Source organism: Ursus maritimus, unplaced genomic scaffold (assembly GCF_017311325.1).
Source record: "Ursus maritimus isolate PB19 unplaced genomic scaffold, ASM1731132v1 scaffold_17, whole genome shotgun sequence".
NCBI classification, from domain to species: Eukaryota; Metazoa; Chordata; class Mammalia; order Carnivora; family Ursidae; genus Ursus; species Ursus maritimus.
The window spans coordinates 38,005,653-38,024,558 of record NW_024424119.1 but is presented as its reverse complement, the minus strand read 5'-3'; the positions used below and the strand labels follow the sequence as shown (position 1 = coordinate 38,024,558).

General features: G+C 40.0%; 1 protein-coding gene across 1 annotated transcript in view; it reads left to right on the top strand.

The window, feature by feature from the left end:
• SVEP1 (sushi, von Willebrand factor type A, EGF and pentraxin domain containing 1) overlaps positions 1 to 9,726 on the top strand; it is a 186,264-nt gene extending 176,538 nt beyond the window's left edge. Inside the window, exons 47-48 of the mRNA XM_040631696.1 lie at positions 4,350 to 4,443; positions 9,339 to 9,726. Of these exons, the coding sequence (XP_040487630.1) occupies positions 4,350 to 4,443; positions 9,339 to 9,360 (116 nt within the window). The 3' untranslated portion in view covers positions 9,361 to 9,726. The remainder of the gene's footprint in view (positions 1 to 4,349; positions 4,444 to 9,338) is intronic.
• The last annotated feature ends 9,180 nt before the right edge of the window (positions 9,727 to 18,906 follow it).

Sequence of the window (18,906 nt, the reverse complement as noted above, 5' to 3'; positions counted from 1 at the left end):
GCTTTGCAGAATATCGAGAAAACAGGCAGAGGTTCAGAAGAATCTTTATTTTAGGGGCGCCTGGGTGGCACAGCGGTTAAGCGTCTGCCTTCGGCTCAGGGCGTGGTCCCGGCGTTATGGGATCGAGCCCCACATCAGGCTCCTCTGCCATGAGCCTGCTTCTTCCTCTCCCACTCCCCCTGCTTGTGTTCCCTCTCTCGCTGGCTGTCTCTATCTCTGTCGAATAAATAAATAAAATCTTTAAAAATAATAATAATAAATAAAAAAGAAGAAGAAGAATATTTATTTAATCTCTAGGAAACCAAATCACTAACTTCATGGTAACTATTTAGAAAGAACAAGGCTCTAACTAAATACCATTTAAGTTAAATCAAAGAGATGGTTCCCTCATGGACAACAGTAACAAACTGTCGTTGATTCATTGGTAACAAACACGTCCCCTTAACCACCCTTACCTCGCTCAAATACGACATTTACTCTTCTCTACTTTGAGGTCGTAGGTGTTGGCTCATCCATCTGTCCTTGCCCTCACTGGATTATATGCCACTTGAGGGCAGGGATATCTCTTTGTGATCGTTACATGCCCAGTACCTAGCATAGCGCCTGGGTATGATAGGTTTCTCGTGTTGAGGAAATGAATCAGTTCAAACTGACAGGTAAACTTGCTGTATTTATTTGGTATTATTCTAACACTCCACCATGCCTCCCGTAAACAGTATTTATGCCACCTCTCTGGTGGGGTAAAACATCAAGTAGAACAGGTGTGTCGGCCCCAGAGCTTGCCATGAGCTCTAAGGCCGGGTGACCATATAATTTAGCTTTCAAACTAGGACATTTTTGAGAGCAAAAGGGGTACTATTAATAAGTAAACTAAGGAAATGGGAGTGACACGTATCGTCACAGGCAAAATCGGATGTGTCATCCACCTACCTAAAGCCGAAACAGCCCTCCGTGAATGTAGAAAAGGAAAAATCTACTGGATAAATGCGAAGCTTTTATTCGAAGCTCTAAAAGCAATCTATCGAGTGTGTGTTTGTAACAAATCCACTTGGATGTTTTATCTGCATTTCCCAAATCGAAGTCACGTGCAAACATTTCTGGCCGTTTGCCAGCCACCTTACTTTGCGGGTGGTGGCCCCACTCTTCCAGGGGGAGGCATCCATGATTCTCCGGCTCCTTCCGCTGAGATTCCCAGTATCAGCACCTTTCTCCTTCTCTCCGCACAGTACCTCCTCCGTCCTACTCTGTCCCCACTGTCACCAGCTAATAGAAGATCTCTTCTTGGAGTCACCATCAGTGTCTACGGGTTGATCTTCTGGGCCCTCCATTTCCAAGCTAAACAGCACTATATACTCCTTTTGGTGTATCTTTTTGCCTTATTTCAGAACCTTATTTCAGAAATGGTTCCCTGTTGTCTCCACATCCAGCCCCAATTTTTCAGCACAAATTTTTCTGACTTCCAAGGCTCTGCATAGACTGGCTTCAGCACACCTGGTAAAACTCACTTTCATCCAGCCAGTCACACACTGTCCCCCTGCAGTGATGACTTCCTCGTTACCCCCATCGCTCAACACAAGCTTATGGTTTCCCTCTTTCCCCGACCTCTTCAAACCTTATCCAACCTCAAAAGCCCTGCCTAAGCTTCCTCTGATCTCCAAACTTGCTTTATACCACAACAGTCTATTTTCTAACATTCCATTTCTGTAGATACGACACAAATAGGTACAACCATGCCGTTTAAAGCTCCATTGATCTATTTGTATTTCTCTGAGCTCCTCGGCTCGCTAACTAGCATAAGCTCCCTAATGACACTGAGCCACATAGTGTTCCTTTCTTGTAGCAGCTGCCGCAGCACATACCCTGCTCACACGTCCTACATACTAAGCATACAGCAGCGTGTGAAACAGGAGCTCCTGCCCTCCAGAGTTAAATCTAGAAAAGCAGAAAGGATACAGAATGGCCTGTAAGTAGATAACTCGAGGCTAATGGAATTCTCTGAAAGGAGTTATGACAACAGTGAAGATGGGTACACTAACCAAGCACAGGCATTCAGAAGTCTTCATAAGCATAGAATCCAAAGAGTAAGAGTAGTCGCCAGAGGAAGATCATTCTAGTCAAAGGCATGGAAGTATAACACAGGTGTGTTCAGCATAGTAGAACTGAAGCCATAGAGGGAATGTAGGGGTGTGACTGGAAATGAAGCTGTAAAGAGGGGCAGAGCCAGAGAAGGAAATGCATGATGTGCCAAGTTCAAGGTGCTGGATTATGTCCTGTGAGCAACAGAAGCCACTGAAGGGCTTTAAGCAGGAAAATCATGTGATGAGATTTTCTTTTAGGAAAGTGATTTTGGCAGCAGTATAGAAAATGGCAGAAAGCAAGACTGACAATTAGGAGTCCACTTAGGAAGTTAACGAAGCAGAATTGGCAAGCTGTAATGAAGTCTGGAAAAATGATAACTGAAAAGGGTGGATTTGAGAGACGTGAGGGAGGTGACTCACTACTTGGTTATAGATTTATCGTGGGAGTAAAAGTCTGAGATGAATCAAGACCGATACATGTTTTGGGCCCCTGAGGGGAAGGTGCCGCCATTGACTGAGATAGAGAACCCAAGAGGAGCAGGTCTGAAGGTACGGATGAGGAGTTAAGTAGGTGCATGCTGAGTTCGAGGAGCCTGTGAAACATACAGTGGAGAGGTCTGATAGGCAGTTGAATGATAGTTTGGGTTCCCAGAAGATACATCTAGATAGAAGGTAGCGATATGTAAGTCATCACTGGAAAACATTCATGGAGAAATACATAAGACTGTACAGAAGGCACATCGCATGGGAAGATCGCCGGAAACGGAACACTGGGGGCATCCATGTGATAGGGAAGGAGGAAGGTGTTAAGCTATTAGGCAAGGAGGTGAAATGAATTTGTTAATACAGTCAAACCACTAAATCATCAGGCTATTGAAAAGGAGTGGGGCGCCTGGCTGGCTTAGTCAGTTGAGCATCCGACTCTTGATTTCGGCTCAGGTCATGGTCTCAGGGTTGTAAGATCGAGCCCCACATCGGGCTCCACACTCAGCATGGAGTCTGCTTGAGATTCTCTCTCCCTTTCCCTCTGCCCCTACCCCCACTCGGGCACTCTCTCTCTTTCTAAAATAAGTAAATAAATCTTTAAAAGGAAAGGAGCAATTTTTTTTATTAGTAAGCAGAATCTATGGAGAGTTAGTTTTCAATGATTGGGTTTTGTTTTTGCTATTTTTAATCCTGCTTTGTTTCATAATTTTCTCTTTATTATGTGGCAAATACATGCATTCTGTTGGCCCACTCCTGCGAACTCCCCAAGAGAGCTCCCCAAGGGTAAAGACAGGGTTTTATATTTGTCCTCTCTCTTCCCACCCAGTGCTCGCTTATCAAGTTGGATGAATGATTAAAGAAATGGCATTTATTTATATCTCATTAAAGATGAGTTTTTCATCTGGGAAGCTTACTTTTCCATGCTATAATGAGGCTGAAACGTTTCTCATTTCCAGCCTTCTTTCAACAGGAATTTTATTTTCTTCCTCGAGGAAGTTCTCCTATTTCTTTGTTATGTTCAACTTGTGGGTGTTAGGTCTTCATCAGTTTTTAGCATCCAGAAGTTTTTTAACAAGTAGATACATGCAATTGAAGAGTGTGGTTATGACACAGTGGATTTGTGAGAAAGATGCCTATATAGTGAATCTTTGGGTGTCCACTCAGGGTTTTATCTGTGGCTAATTTTTAATTTTATTCCAGGTTCTGTAATTCCAGTTAAAGATGGTAAAAGCTATGAAATGTGTTTTCTAGCAAATACAAAGGACTTTTGAATCATCCGCTCTTTTTCTTTATTTGTCTGCTTTTTGTTATTTTAGATAATCTATATGCCTGATTGATTGTCTTAAGCCTTGGTGCCTGGTGGAATGCCTCAATCAGTCATAGAGTTCACTGCTAGCTCTCTCACGTGATATACAGTGTAACCGAGCTTATGAAAAATTTGCAGTTCAAAAAGTGTATACGTCAAATTGGTTGCCTAAAGACTAAGTGAGAAAAATCAGTGGATTTAATGTTACCAGCAAAGGTTTCAATACACAAGTAGGACTTAACCTGGAGCTTAAATATGAGAATTGACTGGCTTAGAGGGGAAAAAAGGACAGGGTGGGTGGTGTCACATAATGACATGAGTTCAAACAAAGTGGCAGAAATGTGTGATACAAATGGTCACTGGGGAATGGCAGTGGCTAGAGCAGCAAGCAGAGTCAGATCTTATTCCGAATGCCTTCGTGAATGATCTCCCGTCTGGCTAAGTATTAATTGAATTAATGCATGAATTTTTCATCCCAGCTGTTTGCCAGTCTCCCTGCTTAAATGGTGGAAAATGCATGAGACCAAACCGATGTCATTGTCTCTCAGCTTGGACAGGACATGACTGCTCCAGGTAGGCAATTAAAAATGAATGTTTATCTACAACATGAAGAGGTCAAAATTCAAGGGAAGTTTGTCCCGAGAGCCAGAAGGTATCTCTAGTTTAAGTTTACATCCAAAAATGTCCATTTTCAGGTACTCTGTAAATTTGAACTAGAGCCAACACAAAGAAATATTAAGAATTGACAAAACAGTATCTCAAAAATAAATAATCTCGTGCTCACTTTGGCAGCATGTAAACTAAAATTGGAACGATGCAGACAAAGTTAGTGCGGTCCCTTTAAAAGGATGACATGCAATTCCATATTTTTCCACAAAAAAAAGGTTTAATTAAGCAAATAAACTGCCTTCTAGAAGAGAAGATTGCATCATTCATATGGAAGGATGTAAAATAAATAATAAACCCAGTACATCGTATGACGTTCGCTTGCATTCCTGATTCCAATAAAAAAATGGTATTGAAATCAGTAAGAAATGTTTGTTTTTAAAGTCAAAACTCTTGTTTCATATTTCTAGCATATGTATATGCAATATTTAATTGATTAACAAAATTTATGCAAAAATATGTCTATCAATTAGTTTCTCATTTCTAACCAGATAAATATCATAGTTGAGAAAAGATGATCACAAAAATAAGTCTAAGGGAAAAGAGTTAAAAGTAATTTAAACGTTTTTTACCGAAGTATGATTGATACCATTATATTAGTGCCAGGTATACAGCTGTGTATATATATTGCAAAATGATTATCCCAGTAGATCTGGTTGGCGTCCATGACCACACAGTTACAAAATGGTTTTCTCCTGATGAGCACTTGTGAGATTTACTGTCTTAGCAGCTTTCAAATATGCAGTACAGTGTTATTAAGTAGTCACCAGGCTGTGTGTGACGCCCCTGTGACTTATTTATTTTATTACTGGGGGTTTGTACCTTTTGACCCCTTTCACGCATTTCGCCCACCCCCGCCTCTGGCAACCACCAGTCTGTTCTCTGTGTCTGTGAGGGGGTTTTTTGGTTGTTTGGTTTTTTTCAAATGAGACCATATGGTACTTGTAGCATGATGCCCTCGGGGGCCATCCGTGTTGTTGTAAATGGCAAGTTACATTTTTTTTATGGCTGAATAGTATGTGTGTGTGTGTGTGTGTGTGTGTGTGTGTGTGTGTGTGTGTCACATTTTCTTTATTCATCCATCAGTGGACACTTACACTGTTTTCATATCTTGGCTATTGTAAATAAAGCTGCAGTGAACATGGTGGCACATGTATCTTTTCGAGTTATTTTCATTTTCTTCAGATAAGTACCCAGAAGTAGAAGTAGAATTGCCGGGTTGTACGGCAGTTCTATTTCTAACTTTTTAGTTTTTGAGGACCCTCCATACTGTTTTGCAGAGTGGCCGCACCAATTTCCATTCCCACCAGCAGTGCGCTAGTGTTCTCTTTTCTCCACAATCTTGCCGAGACTTGTTATTTCTTGTCTTTTGATAACAGCCATTCCAACAGGTGTGAGGTGATACCTCATTGTGGTGTCGATTTGCATTCCCTGGTGATCAGTGATGGTGAGCATCTTTTCACGTACCTGTCGCCTTCTATATGTCGCCCTTGGAAAAATGTCTACTCAAATCCTCTGTTTAATCTAATTGTTTGGGTTGTTTTTTGATTTTGGTTTTGCGTTTTTGGTTTTTTGGTTTGTTTTGTTTCGGTTTTTTGTTTGTTTTTTGCTATTGGGTTCTATGAGCTCTTTCTATATTTTGGATATATTTTGGTAATCTCTTATCAGATATATAATCCCACTCAGTAGGTTGCCTTTACATCTTGTTGATGGTTTCCTTTGCCGTGCAGAACCTTTTCGTTTGATGTAGACCCTCTTGTTGATTTTTGCTCTTGTTGCCTTCGCTTTTGCTGTCAAATCCAAGAAATTCATCGCCAAGACCAATGTCACGGAGCTTGCCACCTATGTATTTTTCTAGGAGTCTTATGGTTTCAGCTCTTACATTCAAGTCTTTAATCCATTTTGGGTTAATTTTTGTGTCTGGCGTAAGAAAGTGGTCCATTTCCTCCTTTTGTGTGGGGCTCTCCAGTTTCCCCACCACCGTTTGTTGAAGAGATTATTCTTTCCTCAGTGCATAGTCTTGGCTCCTTTGTCGTAAATTAATTGACCATATATGCATGGGTTTATTCTTGGGCTTTTTATTCTGTTTCATTGATCTCATTGATCTTTGTGTCTGTTTTTATGCCAACACCATACTGTTTTGATTACCATAGATTTGTAATGTAGTTTGAAATCGGAGAACATGATGCCTCTAGCTTTGTTCTTCTCTCTCAAGATTTAAGCATTTTTTTTTCTTTGTTGCATGCATTTATTTTCCTTCCTCAGCTGTCAAAATAGAAGATGCAGGTTTTGTTGAAGTGGGCCTTTCCTCTCTTGAGCAACCACCTCTTACTTTAACATTCTTCCCCCCACCAACATTTTAATGCAAATTTTCAAAGATTCAGAAAGGTTGAAAGAACTATATACCCACTGCCTGGATTCTACAGTGGACATTTTGCTGTGTTTTATCACATGTCCATCTATCCATCCCTTACCAATCCATGTTGGTTTTTTTTTTTTATTTTAATGTTTTGTTATTATGTTAGTCACCATACAGTACATCCCTGGTTTCTGATATAAAGTTCGATGATTCATTAGTTGCGTATAACACCCAGTGCACCATGCAATACATGCCCTCCTTACTACCCATCACCAGCCAAAGATTTAAGCATTTTTAAACTTCAGGAAATGTCAGACACACTACAGTATGCAATGAAGAAAATGTTTTCAATATTATAGCACTGTCCTCACAAATGTTGGAATATTACCAGCTCTATTTTAAGACTGTCAATATATATTATTGTATTACATCACTTAAATTAGTTTTACGTATATTTACTTCCATCTTAGAGTAATCATTAAAAACAAATGGATATTTTTGTATTCACCTTAAAAGTGGGAAATTCAGTTCACTGAAAACAACTAATTTTTCCATTTCCTTTTACTTCAATGTGATTAGAGTATCAGAGTCAACTTGCAAAGACAAAAGTTTATTTAAGTACAAACTTCATTTAAGAAAATCAGTCTTGTGCCAATGAATTTCTTCATATCATGCCAAGTATATGCCATCTTTGCAAAGAGAAAAAATAAATTAAGCCCCAGAGAGCAAATCTGGATTGTATGTGTAGAAGCCTCCAAGATAAAAATGATGGTTTCACCTGAGAGCAGGGTCGAAAGAGTTTAAGAAAATGAAAATCAAACTGGAATGGATTTCTGGGAAAAAAGAAAAGAACTCTGAGGGGAAAGAAAGGATAAAAAGAATAAGAATGGCAGTGACTCAAAAAGGAACAGGAAGTATTTATAACATGCTTATAATTTTAGACTTTCTATTTCAACTCCCTCATCTTATACATAAGAAAAGGACACCCAGAGTTTGTGTGGTTCCCTAACATCAAAATACTCCCATAAGAGCTCTTTCTCACCAGAGGAACAGTAATTATTAGCTTTTGTTAAAATACTGCCTTTTAATAAAACGAAATCTAGGTTTTCTTATGCAAAAGTTTAATAAGGGAATCCAAATGTATATGTTCAGCAAAGTCAGCTACGAGGCATATCCCACATTCAAGGAAAGGTCATCTTCAACCCAGGACACTGGGCCACCCCTTCCTCCTTGTACTGTGATCAGTTATCCTAGGAGAAACATATTAGTTAGGACTCTCTTACCACAACTCTAACCAGCTTAATTAAAGAAAGCAATATGTTGTCACGATTGAAGGACCTTGCGTAGGACCCAAAGACGTGAGGTGGCTAAGCATTAGTAGGACCGGACTGAGGACTGGAGAGCCACAGAAAGCGTCTCCACCTCCCGGCTCCCCTCCTCTCTCCAGTGCCCGCTCCATCCTCTGCAGTGTGGTTTTCTCTGCTGTCCAGTTCAAGTGGAAGGACAGAACTGCTTACAGCTTCCACATTTTCCATGTCGCACCACAGCATCCACAGAAATAGCGTGCTGACCCAGTTTACAAAATCCAGAAGAACTGACTACTCCAGATGGATTGAAGGGCCCACCATGGATCAGTGAGCTGTGGTCTGAGGTTGAGTTATGTTGTACTAACATGAAGACTCATTTTGTCAAAATCTTTGCCTTACTTTGGAGCAAAGGGGGGAGGGGACTGGCAATTCCCAGAGGAAAGAAATGTGTGGTATGATTCCCTGAAATGGGGAAAGGAGAAAGCTTTTCTGAGAAGTCAAAACAGTCAATGTTTCCAATTTTTTTTTTAATTTCCTTCCTTCCCACAAGATTGAGCGTCTTGAAGGTTGTCTCCCTCGTACTTAATACAGGCACAGAAAAAAGATGCTCAGTAAAGCTGGTTCACAGACAGAGCCATTTCCAGGCATCTGTGACAGCTGGTGGGAAACACCCCGTGGTGTCCATTAAATCCCTCAGCCTGTAACCTGCCCGCTGATGACTAAGACGGACCCGGGCTAATTCCCAGTGAGTTCTGTCCTTAAGAAAGAGAGTGTGTTTCCTCTGACCTCTATGTGCATCTTCAGAAAATTGATCCTACATAAATGCCCTAAAGAAAAACCACAAACTGTTAACGCTGTAAGGGGCCTTCAGGTTCACGAAGTCCCGACTCATCGTTTTGTAGATAAGAAGGATTAGCAGACAGGAGACTGGCGACAGAGCCAGCATCAAAACTCAGGTTCTCCTGATTCTCAGATCTTTCTTAAGGTTGGCACCTGTTCTCTCAAGGAATGAGCCCCATCCGTACAAACGATGTCACGGAAGATGCACAGGCATCTGAGACCTTCGATCCTGTTTTCATCAGCCTCTAAGCTTTCACCTCTTCACTTCAGTTGAATCTCTTTGTTTTTTGTTCCAGGAAAAGGAGGCCTGGGTTTTAACCACTGCACAACCCACCAGCTCTCCTAAAAGCAGGATCATCTCCTCCTGGTAGTCCTGGGCAGCCTGGAACTTATGCAAAGAAATTCCAACACGGTGCTGGGTCTTGTTTTGTTTCGTAAACTTGTTATTTGGGGTTTACCTTTGTATTTTGTGTTCCATTTTGTTCTTCCTTGTGACATACTTTCTTACATGTTTCCATTTTTAAATATGCTTGTATTTTCTATATAAAAGTATATTAAACAGATGCTGCTCCACTCACAAAATGTACATACTCTGCTGTCTCCTGGGGAAGTTCCTGCTACACATTTTTATTCGGTTCCTTAAAATGATTTTTCAATTAAAATCTATTTTGCTATTAAATAATATTTGGCTGGATAGTGCCATTTTGTGAGCTGTCCCGGAAACAACGAAGAGGATGATGATCTTTCCTCTATGCTGCTGGCACAATACAGGATCACATGCCGTGTACTGAGCAACCACAGTAGAGGAGACCCCTCCTTCTAGTTCCATCTTCTTTACAATATGTGGAACAGGGTTCCTTTTATTGAATCAGCCGGTGACTATTGGACCTTAGCACCCGCCACACAGAACACGGCACCGGTGCTGAGGACTAGCCTGGCTAATTCCTTTCCCGGCGTTTGGAAAGCTATAGGCAATCAACTTAGTAGATGGAGGAAAAAAAGTATGGTCATGGCTCACAAAACAAAGTGCTCCCCTTCCTTCTCACAGCTGGAATGAGAAATACAAGACCTGGAAGATGAACAGAGAGCCCACGACTGGGTCATAATCCCACAACTCACTGCTTTGGGACATAGGAATAGCAGGACAGAGAAGGGGAAGGGAAAGGGCAAATGGGAGACGTTCCCCAAAACTCTGCTCCTGGTCTCACTTGCAAAAAAGAATTGATGCTGCCCAAGGCAGAGCTGAACTATCCCTCCATCCCCACTCCCTCCATCACTGTACTTCTGCCAGGATAAAGACTTCCCCAGACTTCTGGAAAATAAGGCCAAACACTGGACTTTGTTTAAAATAGGAAAATCACGATCAATTCACCTTCATCCTGGGAGAAGTGCTCCCAGATAGGGCATGGGGTGCATTGTAACGCTATGCAGAAATGCAGGAACAGTGAAAAGGATCTTGATTGTCCTAGTGGTTCTCTTCCCTGCCCTGCACACCTCAGCTGTTGACTTCTCCTCATTTCTCCTGACATTCGCTCTCTTAACCAATTCTACATGCTTCACGGTGTACCTTTTATTTAGCTTGTTGATGTCCCATCAACTTCCCAACTGGGTTGATCTTCGTCATTTATAATCATAAAACTATAAAATAAAAGTCAAGTCATAAAAAGAAAGATGTACCAGAAAACAGAAGCTAGGGAAAGCTACTGCATTTGAAAACAAAACTCAGCTCTGAAAGTGTACCTACTAAGTGGAATGTGTATTGGGTTACTTTGAATAGGTGAAGAGATCTTTATTTCGTAGCTACTCAAGTTATTTGTGTTACGTAGACAGTACAGTGAAGTGAAGCATCATACAAATGAGGTTTGCAAATGATCTTTCATATCTAGAAATGTGAGTCACAGAGTAACAATACCAAAAGTAGCTGAAGAATGTTATTTTTTAAATCTTCAATACTGCATATATTCACAGTGAATTCTTAAATTTCTAAAAAGGAAGTAAGGATGTTTTTCCAGCATACTAAAGCATATCTGTTTCAAACCAACTATAACCAGTTCCGTAGTGAAGTGTTAAATGTTTCCCTCTAAAATCAGAAATGAAGCAAAAAAGCTATCCCCATTGATGTTGAACATTATTCTGTGAGTTCTAGCCAAAGCAGTAATACATAAATTTATCAGATAAATGAAAGGTATAAAGATGAGAAAACTGAGAGTCACAGTTTTTATTTTGGCAGAAGGAATGGTGATGGGGCTTACAAAATGAAAATCCAAAGGCCTGAAAATCCACTAAAAACACTGAGTCCCAAAAACTGAATGGTTACAGATAAATATACAAAAGGAGCTTTCCTGAATGTCATTTGTAAATAGAAAATATAGTAAAAAAGATCCTATTCACAGTATCAGTATATACATACATTTATCTTTATGTATGTGTGTATATATTTATATAATTAAGAAATGTATGTGACCTCAAGGAAGAATATTATAAAATCATACCACATAGACATTTATAAATGCTTGAATAATGAGAAGCAAGCCATTTCCTAAGTGAGAAAATACATGTCTTAAAGATGTTGATTTTTCCCAAATAAAATTATAGGCATAATTTAATTCCATCATACCTGCCATATTGGATTTTTTTTTTTTTTGGAAGCATGACCGAATTATTTATTTTAGTGTTCATTGGGGGAAAAGTGGAAAATTAAAATATTTTAAAGAAAAATAATGGAAAGGCCCACTTTACTAAAAATCAAAATAATAAAAAGCTGCACTAATTAAAATAGTGCAAAACAGGAATCACAAAAGCATCAGTGTGATAGTCTGTACACATAAATTCAAGTATTCTACTTAAAAACTTGTAAGTGACTGGTGGCATTTTTGTTACAAAGTATTAGAAAGCGAGAGAGAGGAGTATTGAGTGACTGGCATTAGACGGTTGGTAAAAACATGAAAATCTTTTAATTTCTATTCTCACCACATAACACAAGTAAATTCAGGATGGGGGCGCCTGGGTGGTGCAGTCGTTAAGCGTCTGCCTTTGGCTCAGGGCGTGATCCCGGCGTTCTGGGATCGAGCCCCACATCAGGCTCCTCCGCTGGGAGCCTGCTTCTTCCTCTCCCACTCCCCTGCTGTGTCCCTCTCTCGCTGGCTGTCTCTCTGTCACATAAATAAATAAATCTAAAAAAAACAAACCATAAAAATGGCTTTTATAATTTTTTGTCACAATTCGAAGACCTTAGAAAACCTAAGCTTACAAGTCACAGAAAATTCATGGTGGGAATGATGGCAGATGTGATAGCATAAGTAAATGGAAAGCTCTGGTGTCATTTTAAAAATCATCACCAAAATGTAAAGACACATTCTTATGGCAGACCAGGGAATACTGTCTTTATTATAATGTCTTATTGTGTGAATTGAAAAAAGTTTATGGAACTCAAGAGTACAGACACCTCACCAAAGGAATGCAATAAATTCCCTGCATATGAGAAAACGCTGGACCTTACCAACGCAGCATGCAAATTCAAACAACAGTGAGAAACCGCTTGTGTGTCAGATTAGCAGTGATTTATTTTTGACGTTAATAAACAATGTGGGCAAATGTGGGATGACATAGGAAGTTTTATGCGTCGTCAGTGAGAATGTAAATCAGTATAGTAATTTTAGAGAGCACTTTGACAATATGTATCTTTAAAAGTGTTTTTTTTTTTAAGATTTTTTATTTATTTATTTGACAGAGAGAGAGAGCCAGCGAGAGAGGGAACACAGCAGGGGAGTGAGAGAGGAAGAAGCAGGCTCCCAGCGGAGGAGCCTGATGTGGGGCTCGATCCCATAACGCCGGGATCACGCCCTGAGCCGAAGGCAGACGCTTAACCGCTGTGCCACCCAGGCGCCCCTAAAAGTGTTTTTATACACTGAGGTAATATACAGCAAATTTTCAGCGTAATAAAGTTCATCATAGCATCATTATTATTGGTAAAAATGTGGACACGGATGAAAAGCCCACCAATAAGGAACTCTAAACGCCGCTACCTTAAGCACATTTTGAAACACGTATTACACAGCTCTCAAAGATAATGCAGTAACATGGAAAAAATGCCTGTGGTGTAAAGTTAAATTAGGAAAAAGGCAGAATATAGAATTTTCCATACTCGTATGGTTAAAAATCTACAAAAATAATGCATAGTGACGGTGAGAAAGAAAAATGCCAAGGTCACAGAATTATCAGCATCAGAACCTGAATTAAAGCCCATATATGTCTGGCCCCAAATATCTGTACTTTTTTTTCATTGTATTCATACACTACTTCTTAACTTTATTTTTTTTTTTGAACTTTTTTTTTTTAAGATTTTATTTATTTATTTGACAGAGATAGAGACAGCCAGCGAGAGAGAGGGAACACAAGCAGGGAGAGTGGGAGAGGAAGAAGCAGGCTCACAGCGGAGGAGCCTGACGTGGGGCTCGATCCCAGAACGCCAGGATCACGCCCTGAGCCGAAGGCAGACGCTTAACCGCTGTGCCACCCAGGCGCCCCTACTTCTTAACTTTAGAATATTTATATGACAAACGTAATTAGCAGCAACAGATAAAAGCAAATTCAACAACACATGACAGTCAAATGGAATATGGTTTTTGCACAAGAATGAAAACCTTGTCCAATCATAAAAGCGATTCCTACCCTCTATCATAGGGAAGTCAATTACAAAAAGCCATATGATCATTTCAATAGATGTAACAGAAGCTTTCAACAAAGTTAATATCCATTCTCAATAAAATCTCTAAAACTCATACAAGAAAGATACTTCTCTCCCAGAGTAAGACTTTTCCTTTTCAAACGAATATCCATCATGTGTAGTAGAAACTGACTAGCAAAGTAACTGAAATCAGCGGGTGAGGGTGTGCCAGGTCCAAATAAGTCTTAAGTTCTTGTGGCTTCTCAAAAAAGACAAAGGATGTACCAAACCAAACGTGGTCAGGAAGAGACAACAAACAAAGACAGACGTTACTCTTGGGAACCTTGAAACCATTACGGTCAGTGAAAGAAGCCAGATGCAAATGCCCGTATGTTGTTTGATTCCATTTGTATGAAATGCCCAGAATCGGCAAATCTTTAGGGACAGAAGATGAGCAAGGAGAGAATGAGGAGTGAGTACGGATGGGTACAGGGTTGTTTTGGGGGTGCAGAAATGTTCTGTACTTTGATAGTGATGTTCATTGCCCAACTTTGTGAATATACTAAAAACCACTGAATTGTACACTTTAGAAATAATTTGAAAATAAAATTTTAAGGAACCCCCGAAAGAAACAAACAGATTGGACTACAAAAAGTGAAACCTTCCCCATAAGTCAAGAATTACCATTAACTGAATTTTGAAACCAAGGGAAAACATACATGACAAAATAATAATATTCTAAAATATTATGATGTAATAGATAGCCATTAGAAAACATTTTGTTTGGGGCCAAGATATGCCCAAGCTATTCACTAAAGAAGAAATACAGATAGAAAAGGAGCAGTCTCACTAATTATAGAAGAAATGCAGGTTAAAATGATGTCAATTTTTGCCTACCACATTGGCAAAGATTTTAGTGGTGGTGCAGTTGGCTATTAAATAAATAATCATTTCCCTGAACTTCTCTAGGAAATGTACACGAATGCAACCTTTCTCCAAAACAATTGGCAACAATGTATTAAAAGCTTTAAAAATATGCATGCATATTTCTTACCTCAGTAATTCCTAGTCTGAGAAGCAATCCCATCAAAAACATCTGACTTGGGGGCACCTGGGTGGCTCAGTCAGTTAAGTGTTCAACTGTTGATTTCAGCTCAGGTCATGATCTTAGGGTCTTGGGATCGAGCCCCATGTCAGGCTCCTCACTCAGCAGGGAGTCTGCTTGAGGATTCTCTCCCTCTCCTTCTGCCCCTCCCCCTGCTCACGCACACGCTCTCTCTCTCCAAAATAAGTAAATAACTTTTTTTTTAAAATCTGACTTAGAGGTGAATATTTATTTACAAAGACCTCACAGCATTTTTAATATTAAAAATCAGCAACAGCTTTCATGACTAAAAACCCTGTAATTGGTTATGGAATTCATGGTATATTTGTAGGATTGACTATTATGAAGTCATTAAATATTATATTTACAAAGAGTTTTAATAACATGAAAAATCATTATGGCATAATATTCAGGGGAAAATAGTATATGAAATGTGCTTATGGGGGCACCTGGCTGGCTCAGTCAGTGGAGCATGCCACTCTTGATCTCAGGGTTGCCAGTTCAAGCCTGACGTTGGGTGTGGAGATTACTTAAAAACAAAAACTCTTTAAAAACAATAAAAAAATTGCTTATGGTGTGTTCTCCATTGCCTACAATGTGCATATGCAGTACGCATAGAAAGAGAATTGCCGAACTTTATTAATTATGATTTTCCCCAAGACATGGAACATTGGCAAACTTTTACCTCTCATCCAAATTCCCCTTTATTTGTGACTTTTATTTTTTGCTGAAACATGCAGAAAATTTTTATTTATTACATATGTTAATACTTCTATATTTAAAGAACAGAGTCTCAAAAATGCAGGCAAGGTATTAGTAGGGCTCAAGGAGCAACAGCGAGGAAATACATTATCCCTGGATGATGGCGACAGTTTCCGACTTATTTTCAATGAAAATACATTACTTTTATATTCATAAGTATACTTTCATATTTACCAAAAGTAATCTTAAATTCATAAAAATTAATGGAAGTAAAAGCTCCCCACTAATGAGTAGGTCATCTTTCTGTCTTCCCTAATTAATGTGGCGTATGCATTGGCCATAGTTGAAAGATCTTGCCTCCATATAGTTTTGTTTAAACACTTCCTCAGGAATCTTTAGAGAATTCAGATCAAGGTGATCATTAGGTTAATATAAAGATGAAAACTGCTACCAAGAGGCAATATTCATAAATTTGGAGCTACGTTTCTACACAGGAGAAAAATATTTGCTGATGATCAAATTAAAGGATTTCACAAGTTAATTATTGAGACTGGCCGTGTATTTTTACAGTACGTCCTTGTGTTTCCTGCCCCAGGTGAATGCATGAGTCTGGCACAAGCTTGCACATTTACCAGCCAGATTGCATCAGAATTACTTTCTTATGCTTCCTTAACAACCAACATAGCAACAGCAATTTTTTTTTTTTTTTTTTACGGCTTACACCTAATTACTCATGATTCCCTCCTAACTCTGACCTTAAGGCAGTGACAGCAACTTCAGACTTTCATGTTTTCTCCCGTGATGATCTTACAAACCAGACATTCCAGGTAACCCGGTCCCAAAATGTAGACTTGCACAGCACCTGCATGAAATGGACTGTTTTGAAAGTAATGGAAAGCTGCAAACGTGTTGTAAGGACCGCGTGTCTGCGTGTTCCTAGCTGCGGTCATCAGCAGGCAAAGCCACTTAAAATACATGCTCTTCCGTGGAACGTCGCTGGGCTGTCGGGTGTTGTGAATGAAGCCATGCTACTTTAAAGAGACCCACACAGAGCTCGGCTGCTTGGGTGTCTGTAAGAGTTACAATCCAGACTACCGTCCTATACCGTGCAGGGGAGAGATGCTGAGCACACCCACCCCTCATAGAATTCTGGTGTGTTCCCTCCACCCTCATGAGTCCTGACCTGTCTAATTACACACCTGATCCTCGCCCTTCTGAATCACTGAGATTCCTCCTTTCATTATGTCCGCCGGATCTTTTCCTTTCCCAGCAGAGTGCTTCAAGCAAGCTTCTGGTTCCGTAAGTTCAAGTGTACCTGATCAGCGAAGGCAATAAAGAGCGAACTGACAAACTAGAAAAACCTGAAAGAATGGATTAAGGTGAAGACCACAAAAAAGAAGCAAAAGCGAGGCACATGCGTTTCTCAATTACCACATTCTTCAGAAGAGCTGTTGTTGAGACTCTGTGAAGTATATAATCAAAGGGGTAATATTTCCAAACTCTTTTTTGCGCACCTTAGAGTTGGCATGCTGCTTTGTCATTTAAAATGTATTTTCTCCGGCATCGTCTCAAAACGTTGTGAGAATTGGTGTCATGTGGACGCCTTATATCAGCCAATGGATGAATAAATGTTCATGTATCTCCCTCTTCTTAGCCCTTCCCCAGCCCTTCTTGACTAATTCGGCAAAGCTCCCTCTTAACCCTAGGAAAACTGAGGTACAGAGAAGCAATGCCTACAAGATCTAGAAATGACTAGGCAACACTTGAAGTCCAAGCCTAGGGTCCGGAGTACTCAGCCATAGCGCTTTCTAGACAACGAACCTTAGCTAGAGTATGGCTGGCATTTTCAACCCCAAATAAGCTTTATAACTCCGGTAGTTTATTATGACAGCCTGTGTTTCTGGTGTTTGCAAAAGAAAACGTTCCTAATCACAAAGCAGCCTTGGTTTTTGTGAGAGTCCCACCAGATAACTCTAGGCTATGTTTAAAGGGCAGCCCGAAATGTTCCATAAGTCATAATTGCCACATTGAGAAGACTTCATGATGAATGGCTTTCAGTTCTCTGAATGCCCGTGTTGTCATCTCGAGGCCTTCGCACAAGTCATTCCCTTTACCTGTGTCATTGTTCTCTACTCCCAGTTCTGACCCAGCCCCACCAGGGTAATCACCGTCTCCCACACTGTCCTTTCTACCGTTTGTTCTTGGGTTCTCAGATGCTGTTGACTTCACTGTAAACCCCATTGCCTCCTCCCAAGGTCAACTTCACAGGACACAGGGAGAGTGAGTTCTGCCCTTTCTCATTCCAATATTCCCTTTAGTCAACAATGCCAATGAATAGAACAGACAAACCAATGTGGATATCCAACTACAGAATGAATATACTCTGTGTGTGTTGTGTGTGTGTGATAGTAAGATTCCGAAGGAGAAGCAATAGACTAGATATATCCAGACACTCTCTTACACACACACATACACACACACAACACACACCCCACAAACCTTTTTGTTCCTATTAAAACCATGCATGATGCTGGTCTTAAACCACTGCCCAGCTTGCTACACTCAAACCTTGAGTAAATCCAAAAATACAGAAATGAAACTTCAGCATCTCAAGAATCTGCTTATGCTTTAGTGGGACTTTTGTAGCCACTTCCTCAGCAGTTCTCACCTTGGCACATGCTATCTTGTTTCCATCATTACCAGGCATTCGTTTTTCAATCTACATAATGGCTTTAACCTTATAAATAAAGTTATGCGATCTATGAAAACTGTTCACTTTATCTTTACTTCCTAACAACCTAAATGGCTCCTCAGAAAGATTGAGTCTTTGCAAATATGCCAGGATAGAACTGAGAGGGGAAACTGTCTATCTCTATTCTATGCAAAAGAAGTGAAAGTTCTTTTATTAAAAGCATGTTTATCAATCAGGAAAAATTAGACACACACTGAGTATCAGACGACTATTTGGAATTATCGTTGATTTCATCGGTTGGGTTAATGGTATTTTCATTATTTTCTTAAGGCTTGGCATATTAGACAGTCACACTGAAGTGTTTACTAATGAAACTATATGGATGCTTGGATATGCTTTTAAATGCTCCAGAAAAAAAAAAAAGTGGGGGTCAGGCAGGTACAGCTAAAGCCAGAACAGCAGAATGTTGCTAACAGCTAAGGCTGAGCGAAGGATACTCAGGGGTCATTACGCTGTCCTCTCTACCTTTACACGTGGTTGAAATTTTCCACGACCAAACAATGTGTTTCCATCACATTTATTGGCTATTAGCTGATGAACCTTGTGCTTGATATCCCTGAGACTTGGCGGTATTGCTGCTCAATCCGCAAACAGGCAAATGCGTGGTGTCTAGGAAACCCATCGTGTGAGGTTATAGAA